Source organism: Entelurus aequoreus, linkage group LG04, assembly GCF_033978785.1.
Source record: "Entelurus aequoreus isolate RoL-2023_Sb linkage group LG04, RoL_Eaeq_v1.1, whole genome shotgun sequence".
Lineage (NCBI taxonomy): Eukaryota > Metazoa > Chordata > Actinopteri > Syngnathiformes > Syngnathidae > Entelurus > Entelurus aequoreus.
In genome coordinates this window covers 15,578,748-15,596,015 of record NC_084734.1, presented here as the reverse complement: position 1 = coordinate 15,596,015, position 17,268 = coordinate 15,578,748, and the positions used below count along the sequence as shown (strand labels likewise).

At 40.3% G+C, this 17,268-nt stretch overlaps 1 protein-coding gene across 1 annotated transcript; it reads left to right on the top strand.

Annotated features, from left to right (window-relative positions):
* The first annotated feature begins 938 nt into the window (after nt 1-938).
* arr3b (arrestin 3b, retinal (X-arrestin)) lies at nt 939-15,385 on the top strand. The gene is made up of 16 exons (XM_062044308.1): nt 939-1,001; nt 1,090-1,118; nt 2,773-2,803; nt 3,848-3,908; nt 6,914-6,958; nt 7,063-7,256; nt 7,326-7,385; nt 7,468-7,544; nt 9,649-9,784; nt 9,878-9,962; nt 10,041-10,113; nt 12,471-12,608; nt 12,764-12,841; nt 12,939-12,962; nt 13,030-13,278; nt 15,046-15,385. Exons 2-15 carry the CDS (start codon nt 1,111-1,113, stop codon nt 13,193-13,195), a joined length of 1,176 nt encoding a protein of 391 aa, XP_061900292.1. The 5' UTR covers nt 939-1,001; nt 1,090-1,110; the 3' UTR covers nt 13,196-13,278; nt 15,046-15,385.
* The last annotated feature ends 1,883 nt before the right edge of the window (nt 15,386-17,268 follow it).

Sequence of the window (17,268 nt, the reverse complement as noted above, 5' to 3'; positions counted from 1 at the left end):
CCTGGTTTACCAAAGCCCTATTTCCGCCCTTTTTTCTGCCGACTACTCCTCCCACATATTTCTCACAATTTCAACCATTCCACCGTCAAAACATTCCTCTTAATCAGAGCAAAAAAAAAAAAAGTTGTTTTTTGAACAAAAAAAATCCCGGTTTCCCTAAATTCCAGGAATTCCACAATACCATTTTTTGATTCAACATGTTACTATTTCAACATTTCTCGACCGATTTGAAACATTTCAACCAATTCAGCTCATTCATGCTCTTAATCGTTAAAAAAAATCCCGCTTTTCCCAAATTTCCAGGAAGTTCCCATTGAAATGAATGGGACATTTCTCCAAGTTGCACAATTCCCACATTTTTCAACCTATTGAAACCATTCCAACATCAACACATTCCACTCATCCTGGACATTCAAACCAACACATTCCCAAGTTCCAAACCCAATTCCGGTTTTCCTGGAAATTCCAACTCTTCAACATTCAAACCATTCCAACATTCAAACTATTCTTACATTCACACTACATTTTGTCAGCATTTCACTTCAATTTCAGCATTGGAGTATTCCTCCTCTAGTTATTATTAGCTTTTAAATAAGGAGATTTGTATTGTTTTGCAGATGACAGTTACATTACTTTGACAATACTGTATATGTTCTTATTATATGCAGTACGTCATCTATGTATGAAGTTTTTATTTCATGACCATCGTTGTTCATTAACAAGTATTATTTGACGACTGCAATTCTACCAACACAACACAACCAGGTGACTGGCATAGCTTTAGCAGAGGCCCTCGCAAGTCACATGACTCAAAATTATTTTTACACACGCCAAGGACCAAAGCTGGAGCATTCTAATTAATTAATCTGATTTGCTCTAAAACAACCTGCTTTGAAACGCGGCGTAAGCTGTGGAGGTCGGAGGTCATACTATAAAGGCAGTGGGGAGGGAGTGCCACTCATACACTGCACACACATTGCAGAAGAGAAACCTGACGAGAGGTGAGTGAGTAGGATTGTTGCTGAGATGTTCGACAAAAGGCATTATGGGACGGAAATATGACTTTTTCTTTGTATTGTTTATTTGCAGACTGCGTCTTTAGCCATCAATATGTCCAAGTAAGTGCTTTTTCTAATATTTTTTTGAATTGACCAACACTGAATAACATAATATCGGATAGTAATATGAGTACTTTTTATAGATATGCATTCTTAAAATATTTCTCTAATATTGCATGAGGGTGTTTGAGTCAGTTCATTAATTTTGATGATTAATAGTGTGAATTTTTTCTTATTAGACAATACCATCTATGGTGAATAAGGAACAAATGTGTGTTAGATATTAAATAAATTGCACAACTTGTCCATCCCCGCAACTCCCAGAGGGACAAGCGGTAGAAAATGGATGGATGGATTATTAGTAATAGTTACAGAGATGCATTTATAGAATTGTATTGAATATTGTTTGAGGTTGCTTATGCCGTTTAAGGTGTTCATTGAGCAAGATTAATACTGGTTAACAAGTGTAGAAATATGGGGAAACAACTACAAATGTGCGCTTCATTCACTTACTGTGTTACAAAAAAGATCAGTTAGAATAATACATAATGTTGGATATAGAGAACATACAAACATTATTTATTAAATCACAATTATTGAAATTCAACGATTTGGTGCATTTGCCAACAGCTAAAATGATGTATAAAGCAAACTATAACCTGCTAGCCAAGGATGTACAACAATTCTTCTCAACAAAAGAGGAACATGTAATTTAAAACATTTGAATGCACGTACAACACTTAAAACCCTTAGCATATCGGTATGTGGAATTAAATTATGGAATGGATTAACCAAAGAAATCCAACAAAGCACCAGTATGATTCAGTTTAAGAGACTGTTCAAACTACAAGTGGTCACAAAGTACAAAGAACAAGAATTATGATGAACATCTTTTTTTATTTATTTTTTGAGACAAACATTAATATTTGTTTGCTTACTGCAGTATATTATTTATTATAATTTATTTGTTCACTGTTCTGTTACAGAGAACAAGGAAATTGGATAAAATTGCAATGGTATGAAAAGGGGTAGGATTGAATAAGCTCTGCTTCTTCCTACTCCTTTTCGGACGTGCTGTGATGAAACAACTGGAAATATGTGATACATTACATTGTATCGTATGCATGTTCCACATAAACTGAAACTGAACTGAACTGAACTGAACACTGAGATGTATTTACTAAATGGTATATAATTAATGATATTAAAGTTTTGCAACACTAAATCCATGAGTTGACTTCTTGATTAAAACACCTTGCTCAGGGCCAACAACTTCCCAAACCTGTGTGCCCTCTGGAGATTTAGATTAGGTTAGATTAGATTAGATTAGTTTATTTCAAATGGGACAATGCAATTTCATAAAACACATGACTACACATGGTTAAAAAAAAACAGAATTAGCCAGCAGGCTAGTTTTCATCTGTAGTCCCCTTAAATCCCGATTGTGTTACCTTGCTAGATTTGATCCTAGCGTACAGATTTACAATACAGTAGGAGAAGTTTGAACTGGATTACCTGGCACACAAACTGGGAGAAAAGAAAACACGGAGTTTGCTTGAGGCTGTACACGACCCGAAGGGATTATGACATATTCTTAATAGTACAGGGGAGATGGCGATGAATTATTGAGCACCATTTAGACATTCGGTGAAATAGGCCAGGACCATGCAAGAAAATGCGCTGGTGTTGAAGAAAATGTTTCCTTCTGCTGCAGAGTTTTCAAGAAGACCAGTGGCAATGGACATGTAAGTACCCAGTTTCATTGCTATGACCTAGCACAGGGGTGTCAAACTGGTTTTCGTTGAGGGCCACATCGCAGTTATGGTTGCCGATTTAACAAGTATATATATATATATATATATATATATATATATATATATATATATATATATATATATATATATATATATATATATATATATATATATATATATATAAACAATATATTTTTTACATAATCTGCAAAAAAAAAATTATTTCATTTTACTTTAAAAACTGGCAGCTCAGTCACCAGAATTTTACAGTAAAAGCAGTGGGTTTTTTTACAGCATGTAAAAAAAAAGGGAATAATAGGAATGGAATGGAGAAACAATGCCGCTGTTTTTAGCTGTAAAATTCAAGTAACAGAGCTGTTGTTTTTTACCATAAAATCTTGTTTTAATGTTTTTTTTTGTTTTTTTTTTAATGTTTTAGTGTCTTACTGTATATGGAAAAAAAAAAAACAGTACCAAAGTTGATTTACGGTAAAAAAAAATTAAAAAAAACTCAGTCGGCGGAATTTAACTGTAAAATCTATTGTCACTTTTACTTATAATTTTATTGATAATTTCTTTTGAAATCATAAGTCAAGCAGATATTTCATTGCAGTATTTTTTTTTTTTTTTTAACAAAAACATTTTTTGGAATACATGATAATATAATATTTTGATTTTGATTTTAAAAGATATGCAATTGCATGCAGTACATGATTTTTAATGTCAAAAGGGAAATAAATATATTTTATATATATATATATATATATATATATATATATATATATATATATATATATATATATATATATATATATATATATATATTTATAAATTCAAAAGATTAAGCATTTTATTAACACATATTATTTCCAGGCTTTTGCGGGCCACGTAAAATAATGTGGCGGGCCCTTTGAGTTTGTGACCTAGCACAATTAAGGATAGGGGAGAAGCACTATTTATTTTTTGGTACTGTCCAAAATAACCCTAAAAGTCAACCTGGTGGATGACCTAATAACTTTTCTACTTTACCCACAGATTGCCTTGTATTTGGGGAAGAGAGATTTTGTGGACCACCTGGATTCTGTGGACGTGGTTGGTGGGTGTCATGATCCATGCATCTTTACATGTAAAAGTGCTACACAATCCACAGGACTGCCAAAAGCTCATGAACCACTGCACACAAAAGGACGGAAATTTGTCAAAAGAGGCACCCCTACAGTGTGGTTTTGGCTATATGCACTATATTGCCAAAAGTATTTGGCCAACTGCCTTGACTCACATAGGAACTTGAAGTGCCATCCCATTCCTAACTCATAGGGTTCAATATGATGTCGGTCCACCTTTTGCAGCTATTACAGCTTCAACTCTTCTGGCAAGGCTGTCCACAAGGTTGCGGAGTGTGTTTATAGGAATTGTCCACCATTCATCCAAAAGCGCATTGGTGTGGTCCCACACTGATGTTGGTCGAGAAGGCCTGGCTCTCAGTCTCCGTTCCAATTCATCCTAAAGGAGTTCTATCGGGTTCAGGTCAGGACTCTGTGCAGGCCAGTCAAGTTCATCCACACCAGACTCTGTCATCCATGTCTTTATGGACCTTGCTTTGTGCACTGGTGCACAGTCATGTTGGAAGAGGAAGAGGCCCGCTCTAAACTGTTCCCACAAGGTTGGGAGCATGAAATTGTCCAAAATGTTTTGGTATCCTGGAGCATTCAAAGTTCCTTTCGCTGGAACTAAGGGGCCAAGCCCAACTCCTGAAAAACAACCCCACACCATAATTCCTCCTCCACCAAATTTCACACTCGGCACAATGCAGTCCGAAATGTACCGTTCTCCTGGCAACCTCCAAACCCGGACTCGTCCATCAGATTGCCAGATGGAAAGGCGTGATTAGGACACCTGATTCTCATCATTTGGATGGTGTCAGAGTGTGTTGTTGACGAACCCCAAGATGCAGAGATGGCGGCAGGAATTGTCCAGGAAAACATGATTTAATGTTCATAAAATAAAGGTAAAAACACAAACCAGGAACTAGGAACAGCCAAAACTGAAAACAGGAACCAGCAAACAGAAAAAACTGGAAACAGCTAATGGCTAACAAGAAAACACGAAACAAAAGCTCTAGGAGAAAGAAAACTACAAATAGCTAACAGGAACAGCTTACCGCTACGACGACAGGTACAAGGACAAGTAGTAGCACGTCAGGTAGTAGCTGTAACGATATCGACACGACACGACAGGTAGAAATGACAATAATCCAGCACCGAGTGGAGGACAAAGCAGGTTTAAATAGTAGCTGGCTGATTGGCACCAGGTGTGGCCCGGTGCCAATCAGCCACAGCTGAGGGGACAGCACTCAGAGAGACAAACAGGAAACTGAACCAAAATAAGAGTGCTGACAGGAAATAAAACAAACACAGAGAAAAAACTAAAACTTGACCAAACTGTCAGGGACAAGCCTGACAGATGGGTGGCCAAATACTTTTGACAATATAGTGTATTTTTCTGGCATATGTTGATGCTGTTATTAAAACCCTAAGTCTAATTGATTTGAAATTGTTGACCCGCTCTTACAAAATACCTACAGAAACTTTATAATGAACAGACTCGCCACGAAACTTGGTACACACATTTAGCAGACTAACAAACAAGTTTATTCAAAATGTGAGCAAGATTGGTCGAAAAACATGACAGTCAAACTACTAAACTTAGCCTGCTCAGTGGCTTTTAGCCTGCTCAGTGGCCTAGTGGTTAGAGTGTCAGCCCTGAGATTGGTAGGTCGTGAGTTCCAACCCCGGCTGAGTCGTACCGAAGACTATAAAAATGGGACCCATTACCTCCCTGCTAGGCACTCAGCATCAAGGGTTGGAATTGGGGGCTAAATCACCAAGATGATTCCCGAGCGCAGCCACTGCGGCTGCTCACTGCTCCCCTCACTTCCCAGGGGGTGGAACAAGGGGCTGGGTCAAATGCAGAGAGTAATTTCACCACACCTAATGTGTGTGTGTGTGAGACTATCAGTTTTCTGTTCGGGCTCCAGTACTATGGAATGCCCTCCCGGTAAAAGTTAGAGATGCTACCTCAGTAGAAGCATTTAAGTCCCATCTTAAAACTCATTTGTATACTCTAGCCTTTAAATAGACCCCCCTTTTTTAGACCAGTTGATCTGCCGTTTTCTTTTCTCCTTTGCCCCCTCGCCGGGTTATTCCCGTTCCGGTGACCATGGATGAGGTGCTGGTGGACCGCTCGCCTGTGCATCGGTTGGGGACGTCTCTGCGCTACTGACCTGTCTCTACTCGGGATGGTCTCCTGCTGGCCCCACTATGGACTGGACTCTCACTGTTATGTGGATCCACTAGGGACTGTACTTAGAGGGGGGGTTACCCACATATGCGGTCCTCTCCAAGGTTTCTCATAGTCATTCACATCGACGTCCCTTGTGTGGGCTCTGTGCCGAGGATGTCGTTGTGGCTTGTGCAGCCCTTTGAGACTTTTGTCATTTAGGGCTATATAAATAAACATTGATTGATTGATTGATACTTTAACTTTAAACATATTAGTAATTTAGCAACCTATTGTTTATAAGTCATTGACAATTTGTCTGATTATGATAAAACTTTGAGCACATGTGCCACAAATGTCACCATGGAACCTAATGTAGTGGATAGTGGATGAAGTGCTGGCTGTCCAGAGTCGGGACCCGGGTTGGACCGCTCGCCTGTGCATCGGTTGGGGACATCTCTGCGCTGTTGACCCGTCTCCGCTCGGGATGGTCTCCTGCTGGCCCCACTAAGGACTGGACTCTCACTATTATGTTAGATCCACTATGGACTGGACTTTCACAATATTATGCTAGACCCACTCGACGTCCATTGCATCCGGTCTCCCCTAGAGGGGGGCGGGGGGGTCACCCACATCGGCGGTCCTCTCCAAGGCTTCTCATAGTTATTCACATTGACAATCCCACTGGGTTGTGAGTTTTTCCTTGCCCTTATGTGGGCTCTGAACCGAGGATGTCGTTGTGGCTTGTGCAGCCCTTTGAGACACTTGTGATTTAGGGCTGTATAAATAAACTTTGATTGATTGATATTCTCTCAATTGCAGATGGAATTGTAAAAGTGGACCCGTCTGGTCTCGACGGCAAAAAAGGTACCAGTGTTAAAACTTGCAAAGTTCTCTTAAAACCACCAGAACTTTCCAAGTCTAAGTCTAAGTCTTTGTCTAACTCTCGATTGTTTTTCTCCCGTGTGTAGTCTTCGTATACCTCGCGTGTGCCTTCCGCTATGGAAGTGAGGATCTGGACGTGATCGGGCTGTCCTGCAGGAAAGACATCTGGATAAATCGGGTCCAGGTGTATCCGGCCACAAACGGCGATATGTCGAAAACGCCAATGCAAGAATCCCTCCTGAAGAAAGTCGGGGACCAAGGGTATCCCTTTACTTTCCAGGTGCGGGAGACTCCTTAATCACGTCTTCATCCGTTCACCGTCTTGATGCCTGGTTCCTCCTTGTTTCAGATGCCACCAAACCTCCCTTGCTCCGTCTCCTTACAGCCTGGGCCAAATGATGCTGGCAAGGTCCCACTGTCCTGTCCTGTTCTTTGGTTTTTCACCTGTACTTCCTGCGTTAAACGTGCACTGTGACCTCACTCCTCTACAGGCTTGTGGGGTGGACTTTGAGGTCAAAGCGTACATCGCCAACGAAGAAAACAGCGCCAGTGAAGTCATTGAGAAAAAGTATGTATGCCGCACTGTTACCAAGAATAGAACAAGCCTTTTTTAATCCCACAATGGTTTCACAGTAAAGTGCAGACCGTAGCAGAATGCAAAACTAGGTAGTGGTGTCGAAACAATCCTAAACACAAAATATACTGTTTGTACCAAGTTATGGAAAAAATAGTAGTGAACATGGTAACTATGAATTATGTCTATGCATTTGTGATTGATGCATGTTAATACTGTTGGTCAATAACAAATAAGCATATGGCCTGCTCATTTTTCCTTACTTGGCATCTAAAAATGTTTTGACCATTGTGAAGATTTTAAAGTGTGTCAAATATCTAATGCAAAACTAGTAAACATTTACAAAATCTTTGGACTTTTAACTTATATTCTCTTCAGTTGCGCCACCTGATTTATACTACAAAACCCAAAACCAGTGAAGTTGTCACGTGGTGTAAATGGTAAATAAAAACAGAATACAATGATTTGCAAAGCCTTTTCAACTTATATTCAATTGAATAGACTGCAAAGACAAGATACTTAACGTCTGGAAAATATTTGTTATTTTTTGCAAATATTAGCTCATTTGGAATTTGATGCATGCAACATGTTTCAAAAAAGCTGGCACAAGTGGCAAAAAAGACTGAGAAAGTTGAAGAATGCTCATCAAACAATTATTTGGAACAAACCACAGGTGAACAGGCTAATTGGGAACAGGTGGGTGCCATGATTGGGTATAAAAGCAGCTTCCAGGAAATGCTCAGTCATTCACAAACAAGGATGGGGCGATGGTCACCACTTTGTCAACAAATGCGTGAGCAAATTGTTCAACAGTTTAAGAACAACAATTCTCAACCAACTATTGCAAGGAATTTATGGATTTCACCATCTACGTCAATATCGTCAAAAGGTTCAGAGAATCTGGAGAAATCACTGCACGTAAGCGATGATATTACGGACCTTCGATCCCTCTGGCGGTACTGCATCAAAAAGCGACATCGGTGTGTAAAGGATATCACCGCATGGACTCAGGAACACTTCAGAAAACCATTAAAAAATAAATAAAGTATTTTGTTTATGGCTGTTATTTGGGGTCGGACATGACTGTGATAAATGGATTCCCGTGAAATAGTTCCCAAAAAGTGGTGTAGCCACAATATTTAAAGCAAAATGTGGTGAGGGACGACTGTATATTTTTATAATGTATAATGTAATGAAACAGCTCAATTTTTTGTTTCATTTGACCACAGAACTTTCCTCCAGAAGGTCTTATCTTTGTCAATGTGATGTCAGATGAAACAAAGATTGAGTTGTTTGGCCATAATACCCAGCTATATGTTTGGAGGAGAAAAGGTGTTGCCTTTACTCCCAGGAACACCATTCCCACCATCAAGCATGGTGGTGGTAGTATTATGCTCTGGGCCTGTTTTGTTGCCAATGGAACTGGTGCTTTACAGAGACTAAATGAGACGATGAAAAAGGAGGATTACCTCCAAATTCTTCAGGACAACCTAAAATCATCAGCCCGGAGGTTGGATCTTGGGCGCAGTTGGGTGTTCCAACAGGACAATGACCCCAAACACACGTCAAAAGTGGTAAAGGAATGGCTAAATCAGGCTAAAATTAAGGTTTTAGAATGGCTTTTCCAAAGTCCTGACCTAAACGTGTTGACAATGCTGAAGAAACAAGTCCATGTCAGAAAACCAACAAATTTAGCTGAACTGCACCCATTTTGTCAAGAGGAGTGGTCAAAATTTCAAGCAGAAGCTTGTGGATGGCTACCAAAAGCGCCTTATTGCAGTGAAACTTGCCAAGGAACATGTAACCAAATATTAACATGGCTGAATGTATACTTTTGACCCAGCAGATTTGATCACATTTTCAGTAGACCCACAATAAATTCATAAAAGAACCAAACTTCATGAATGTTTTTTGTGCCCAACAATTATGTGCTCCAATCACTCTATCACAAAAAAGTTGTAGAAATGATTGGAAACTCAAGACAGCCATGACATTGTGTATGTAAACTTTTGACCACGACTGTATGTCATGGCATTGACCCATGTACATAGAAAACTATATATGTTTAAATAAATCAAGTGTACGTATATGTGTATAGGGATACTTGTCGCCTGATGATCCGAAAAATCCAGTACGCACCAACCAAAAACGCCGCAGGACCAAAGACGGAAATAACCAAGCAGTTCATGATGTCGGACAAGCCCGTTCACATGGAAGCTTCCCTTGACAAAGAGGTGGCGGCAAATGACTTCGGCTACAATACCTCATCCAAGTTGGTTGAAAAGTGTATTGACTTGCATGATGGCGATTTTTGTCCCTTTCCACAGATCTATTACCACGGCGATCCCATCACTGTCAACGTCAACATCAACAATGAAACCACTAAAGTTGTGAAGAAAATCAAAGTCACAAGTGAGTATTTTAAGATTTTAGCAAACCTGGTTTAATTCTTACGGAAACCATTCTAACTGAAGTTTTACCCCGTTCTAGTCGACCAGCTGACCTCTGTGGTGCTGTACTCGTCTGACATGTACACAAAGGCTGTCTTGTCAGAGGAGTTTGGGTAAGGAAAATTCTAGTATAGCTCATTAATATTTAGATGAAGGCATCTACGAATGTTCTCATTCATCCAGTTCATTGTAATCTCAGGGCCTTTCATCGATCGCAACTGGACTGTTTGGTTTGTCTTTGAAGACGTTTGGCATTTAATCAGCGTAGGCTTCATCAGTTCATGCTCATAGACTTACATTGGTCAGATCTAGTTGTAGACTTAGATTGGTCAGATCTAGTCTTAAACTTAGATTGGTCACATCAAGTCTTAGACTGAGATTGGTCAGATCTAGTCTTAGACTTAGATTGGTCACATCTAATTAATCAGCGTAGGCTTCATCAGTTCATGCTCACAGACTTAGATTGGTCAGATCTAGTTTTAGACTTAGATTGGTCAGATCTAGTCTTAGACTTAGATTGGTCACATCTAGTCTTAGACTTAGATTGGTCACATCAAGTCTTAGACTTAGATTGGTCACATCTAGTCTAAGACTTAGATTGGTCACATCTAGTCTTAGACTTAGATTGGTCACATCTAGTTTTAGACTTAGATTGGTCACATCTAGTTTTAGACTTAGATTGGTCACATCAAGTCTTAGACTTAGATTGGTCACATCTAGTCTTAGACTTGGATTGGTCACATCAAGTCTTAGACTTAGATTGGTCACATCTAGTCTTAGACTTAGATTGGTCTCATCTAGTCTTAGACATAGATTGTTCAGATCTTGTCTAGCGGCTGGTGCCAAAACCCCAAATATTCATACTCCAAAACCAGGAGGGTGTGCCTGCGCAAGGATGGTTTCGCCCTATGGTAGTGAGAAAAATAACTGTTTTGATGCAAAGAAACAATCCTGACTGTCAAAGCCAAAGACAGTTGTTGAAGTGTAATTTCCCCTTGTTAGCATTGAGGTATTATGTTCCACGCGATCACTGTGGATTGACTACTACCAGTCCAAAATAGCTGGAATCACCCACATTAGCATCCCATTCAGATCTAAACAAATTGCCCAAACGGCATTCTGGTCACCTTCTGTGAGCAGAATGTTTCTCCTCCTACTAACTACCTTTTTTTGGAGTATAAACATTTGGGGTTTTTGCACCAGCCACTAGCTAGATCTGACCAATCTAAGTCTATGAGCATGAACTGATGAAGCCTACTGAGGTACTGACACCAGCCGCTAGACCATATCTGGCCAATCTAAGACTAAGACTAGATCGGCCCAATCTAAGTCTATGACTAGATCTGATCAATTTCAGTCTAAGACTAGATCTGACCAATCTAAGTCTAAAACTAGATGTGACCAATCTAAATGTAAGACTACATGTGACCAATCTAAGTCTAAGACTAGATCTGACCAATCTAAATCTAAGACTAGATCTGACCAATTTAAGACTAAGACTAGATCTGACCAATCTAAAACTAAGACTAAATGTGACCAATCTAAATCTAAGACTCATTGTGACAAATGTAAGACTAAGTCTAGATCTGACCAATGTAAGTCTGAAACTAGATCTGACCAATCTAAATTAAGACTATATGTGACCAATCTAAGTCTAAGACTAGATCTGACCAATTTAAGATTAAGACTAGATCTGACCAATCTAAGTCTAAGACTAGATGTGACCAATCTAAGTCTAAGACTAGATGTGACCAATCTAAATCTAAGACTAGATGTGACCAATGTAACACTAAGACTAAATCTGACCAATCTAAGTCTAAGACTAGATCTGACCAATGTAAGTCTATGACTAGATCTGACCAATATAAGTCTAAGACTAGATCTGACCAATCTAAATTTAAGACTTGATCTGACCAATCTAAGACTAAGACTAGATCTGACCAATCTAAGTCTAAGACTAGATGTGACCAATCTAAATCTAAGAGTAGATGCGACCAATCTAAGGCTAAGACTAGATGTGACCAATCTAAATCTAAGACTAGATGTGACCAATGTAAGACTAAGACTAGATCTGACCAATTTAAATCTAAGACTACATCAGACCAATCTAAGTCTAAGACTAGATCTGACCAATCCAAGACTAAGACTAGATATGACCAATCTAAATCTAAGACTAGATCTGACCAATCTAAGACTAAGACTAGATGCGACCAATCTAAATCTAAGTTTAGATGTGACCAATCTAAGACTAAGACTGCAGTATATATGCCCAATCTAAATCTAAGACTAGATGTGACCAATGTAAGACTAAGACTAGATCTGACCAATCTAAGTCTATGAGCATGAACTGATGAAGCCTGAGAGGTGAAACATATTCTAAGACAAACCGAACAGTCCAGTTGCGATCGACTGAACGCCCTGAGATTATATGAAAGTAATGCTGCTCCAACTCTGTTTATTTCATACACAGGGAGACAATTAACGCCAACTCCACGTTCGAGAAGTCGTTCCAAGTCACCCCGCTGCTGGCCAACAACAAAGAGAAGCGCGGACTCTCGGTGGACGGGCGGCTAAAGGACGAGGACACTAACCTGGCGTCCACTACCTTGTAAGTCTGCATGCTTGAGCTTTTTGGCTTACGCCCTTTTATATCCTCTTACTGGGTGGCGGTGATACAACTACATCATCCACTTAGCAAGAGTCTTAAGAACAAATCCTCACGCAAGCTGTGAAAGGTCAACTATTCCTTCCGTCCCGTTGCAGGAGCCTTGACAACAGGGACATGCAAGGCATAGTGGTGTCCTACAAAGTCAAAGTCAATCTAATGGTGTCTGGAGGAGGGTAAATCTTAAATACACACACACATGTTGCTTAAGTCTGGGCTAAAATGGTGGAAACTAATGGTTTTGTTTTTGCTTTGTTTTACCTCCCACCAAAGCCTTCTGGGTGGCCTAACATCAAGGTAAATCTGCAAACATAATTCTAGAAACAGTTTTTTTAATCATTGGATTGAATGGTTTCCCCCCCAGTGACGTCACAGTGGAGCTTCCGTTGACCCTGATGTCCCCAAAACCAGCAGGTGAGTTTAGCATCACTCAATTAAACACAATAAAAAATCTGATGCGCTGTTATTCTCTTTCATGCAACGTATGGCAGAAGTGTAAGTACACCTGGCAGAGAAACGTTCACAAGTGATAGCGATGCTAGTGATGTGCTGTTAATACTCTTGTGTGTTTTATAAACCGCAGCCAATTGGAATAAAGGCCTCTTTAGTTCAGGTGAGGTCAACTCTAGGTCTGCCCGTTGTGCCACAGTGCATGATATCGTCGCTACCTCCCAATTGGACCCCAAAATTGTTTACATTTCTTCTTAAAAGATGAGTTGGCACCAACTTACCACTCTGTGTACAAAACCCAAAGCCAGTGAAGTCGGCACGTTGTGTAAATGGTAAATAAAAACAGAATACAATGGTTTGCTAATCCTTTTCAACCTACATTCAATTGAATAGACTGCAAAGACAAGATACCTAATGCTCGAACTAGAAAACGTTGTTATTTTGGGCAAATATTAGCTCATTTGGAATTTGATGCCTGCAACATGTTTCAAAAAAGCTGGCACAAGTGGCAAAAAAGACTCATCAAACACTTATTTAGAAAATCCCACAGGTGAACAGGCTAATTGGGAACAGGCGGGTGCCGTGATTGGGTATAAAAGCAGTTTCCATGAAATGCTCAGTCATTCACAAACAAGGATGGGGCGAGGGTCACCACTTTGTCAACAAATGCGTGAGCAAATTGTCCAACAGTTTCAGAACAACATTTCTCAACCAGCTATTGCAAGGAATTTAGGCATTTCATCATCTAAGGTCTGTAACATCATCAAAAGGTTCAGAGAATATGGAGAAATCACTGCACGTAACATTAAATGCTGTGACCTTGGATCCCTAATCAAAAAGCGACATCAGTGTGTAAAGGATATCACCCCATGGACTCAGAAACACTTCATAAAACCACTGTCGGTAACTACAGTTCGTCGCTACATCAACTTAAAACTCTACTATGCAAAGCGAAAGCCTTCTATCAACAACACCCAGAAACGCTGCCGGTTTCGCTGGGCCTGAGCTCATCTAAGATGGATTGATGCAAAGTGGAAAAGTGTTCTGTGGTCTGACGAGTCCACATTTCAAATTGTTTTTGGAAACTGTGGACGTTATGTCCTCCGGAACAAAGAGGAAAAGAACCATCCGGATTGTTCTAGGCGCAAAGTTCAAAAGGCAGCATCTGTGATGGTATGGGGGTGTATTAGTGCCCAAGGCATGGGTAACTTACACATCTGTGAAGGCACCATTAATGCTGAAAGGTACATACAGGTTTTGGAGCAACATATGTTGCCATCTAAGCAACGTTATCATGGACGCCCCTGCTTATTTCAGCAAGACAATGCCAAGCCACGTGTAACAACAGCGTGGCTTCCTATTAAAAGAGTGCGGGTACTAGACCGGCCTGCCTGTAGTCCAGACCTGTCTCCCATTGAAAATGTGTGGCGCATTATGAAGCCTAAAATAGCACAATGGAGACCCCCGGACTGTTGAACAACTTAAGCTGTACATCAAGCAAGAATGGGAAAGAATTCCACTTCAAAAATGTGTCTCCTCAGTTCCCAAACCTTTACTGAGTGTTGTGAAAAGGAAAGGCCATGTAACACAGTGGTAAAAATGCCCCTGTGACAACTTTTTTGCATTGTAATTAAATTCTAAGTTAAGGATTATTTGCCAAAAAAAAATAAGTTTCTCAGTGTGAACATGAAATATCTTGTCTTTGCTGGCTATTCAATTGAATATAGGTTGAAAAGGATTTTCAAATCATTGTATTCTGTTTTTATTTACCATTTGCACAACGTGACAACATGCCTGGTTTTGGGTTTTGTCATTTCCAACATGACTCATAGATGACACTAGCACTGGGGCAACTCATGTCATGCAAACACGGAGAAAGACTGTTACCTCGCAGTGGTGTTGGACTTATCTGTCCATGTCCCCATCGCAGAGCGGACATCGCCATCGAGGCCGTGGACAGACGAGGGACGCCACCCTGAGAGAGACACACACACACTCAACGACAGTGAAGAAACTACTCCAATACGACATCCCTTGAGTATTTCTATAAGCTGTGAAAGCACTGTCACAGAGAACGCCATTTTAGGTTGACGTAGGAATAAACACAAACATTGGTGTCTGATAGTAGAGCAGTGTGAACAAAGAGTTTTTGTGACTTTTAAATGATCCAAAGCCTCTGTAGAATGGCACACATATGCTGAGTGAAAAGAATTGAACCTCTTATAAATGTCCTTTTTCTTAGACAAGAGTAGAAAATAAACGTTTTTTCCCAATAACTTGTTTGGCTGCCTTTTTTCTAGAACACTTAACCGTCATTCCAGTGCACAAGTGAGAAAGACACTGTTGGAAGTAGGGCTGGGGGAAATGATCGCTTCTTAGAATAATCACAATTGGGATATGGACAACTCTGAATCAAAGAATAAACATCCAATTGATTATTTCAAGGGGTCATATAATGATTTTTTTCCAACATTTTAAACACTTTGTCGGTCTACATCGTACTTGCCAACCTTGAGACCTCCAATATCGGGAGGTGTGGGGGGGGGGGGCGGCTTGGTCGGGGGTGGGGATGTGTGGTTGGGGGCGGGGGGCGTGGTTGGGGGCGTGGTTATTTACAGCTAGAATTCACCAACTCGAGTATTTCATATATATTTCATATATATATATATATATATATATATATATATATATATATATATATATATATATATATATATATAGAATTTCAGTGTTCCGGTGGCTATCCAGCAGATGGCAGTATTGTCCTGTTTAACTTCTCCGTTCATGAATGAGTATATCATTTCGGCCACCGTGTTCAATGGAGAAGTCTGTTCTACATATTTACAGGCAACATACACCTTCCCCTTCGAACTGTCCTGGATGAACTGAAATTGTTGTTTCTATTCGTTTTGGAACTTGCAAGCGTATTTCTTCATCTTGCTCGTCGACGGCGTCACCATGTCTGTAATTTCCTCGTTCTTCTGCTTCGTCTCCTTGTTGTGTGCGCAGTTGTGCACTCTACTCTCTAAAAGCCGTAGATGTTATGACGTCATTGGGCAGGCAAGCTGTTTATATTGTGGGAAAGCGGACGTGAGAACAGGCTGTCCCCACTCAGGTCCGCATTGAGCTGGAGGGGGCGTGGCCTCCAGCTCCGGCTGAATACCGGGAGATTGTCGGGAGAAAATCTCTGCCGGGAGGTTATCGGGAGAGGCGCTGAATACCGGGAGTCTCCCGCTAAAAACGGGAGGGTTGGCAAGTATGGTCTACATAACATGTAATGGTGGTTCCTTGGTCAAAATGTTGCATAGATGATGTTTTACAGACCATTTTCTAACTGTGATGATACGTTGCCCGAATCGTGTTTGAGACTCTCTTAGTTCTGTTTCTGGGGTTTGTGTTTCTTGGTTGCCATGGGTGCTGATTATTTGTACCTGCCTCTGATTGGTGTTCGGGACGCTCACCTGCTCCCGGGCACTAATCAGAGAGCTATTTATTCCTGTCTTTCGCCACGCTCGGTCTGGCTGTTTTGTTTGCTTCATGCAACATTAAGTTTGTTATTCATGCTTCGTCATACTTGCCAACCCTCCCGAATTTTCCGGGAGACTCCCGAATTTTCCGGGAGACTCCCGAATTTCAGTGCCTCTCCCGAAAATCTCCCGGGACAACCATTCTCCCGAATTTCTCCCGATTTCCAGCCGGACTTAAAGGCCTACTGAAATGATTTTTTTTTATTTAAACGGGAATAGCAGATCCATTCTATGTGTCATACTTGATCATTTCGCGATATTGCCATATTTTTGCTGAAAGGATTTAGTAGAGAAAATCGACGATAAAGTTCGCAACTTTTGCTCGCTGATAAAAAAAAGCCTTGCCTGTACCGGAAGTAGCGTGACGTCACAGGAGCTAGGATTCCTCACAATTCCCCGTTGTTTACAATGAAGCGAGAGAGATTCGGACCGAGAAAGTGATGATTACCCCATTAATTTGAGCGAGGATGAAAGATTCGTAGATGAGGAACGTTACAGTGAATGACTTGAGAGGCAGCGATGGACGTACCTTTTTTCGCTCTGACCGTAACTTAGGTACAAGCTGGCTCATTGGATTCCACACTCTCCTTTTTCTATTGTAGATCACAGATTTGTATTTTAAACCA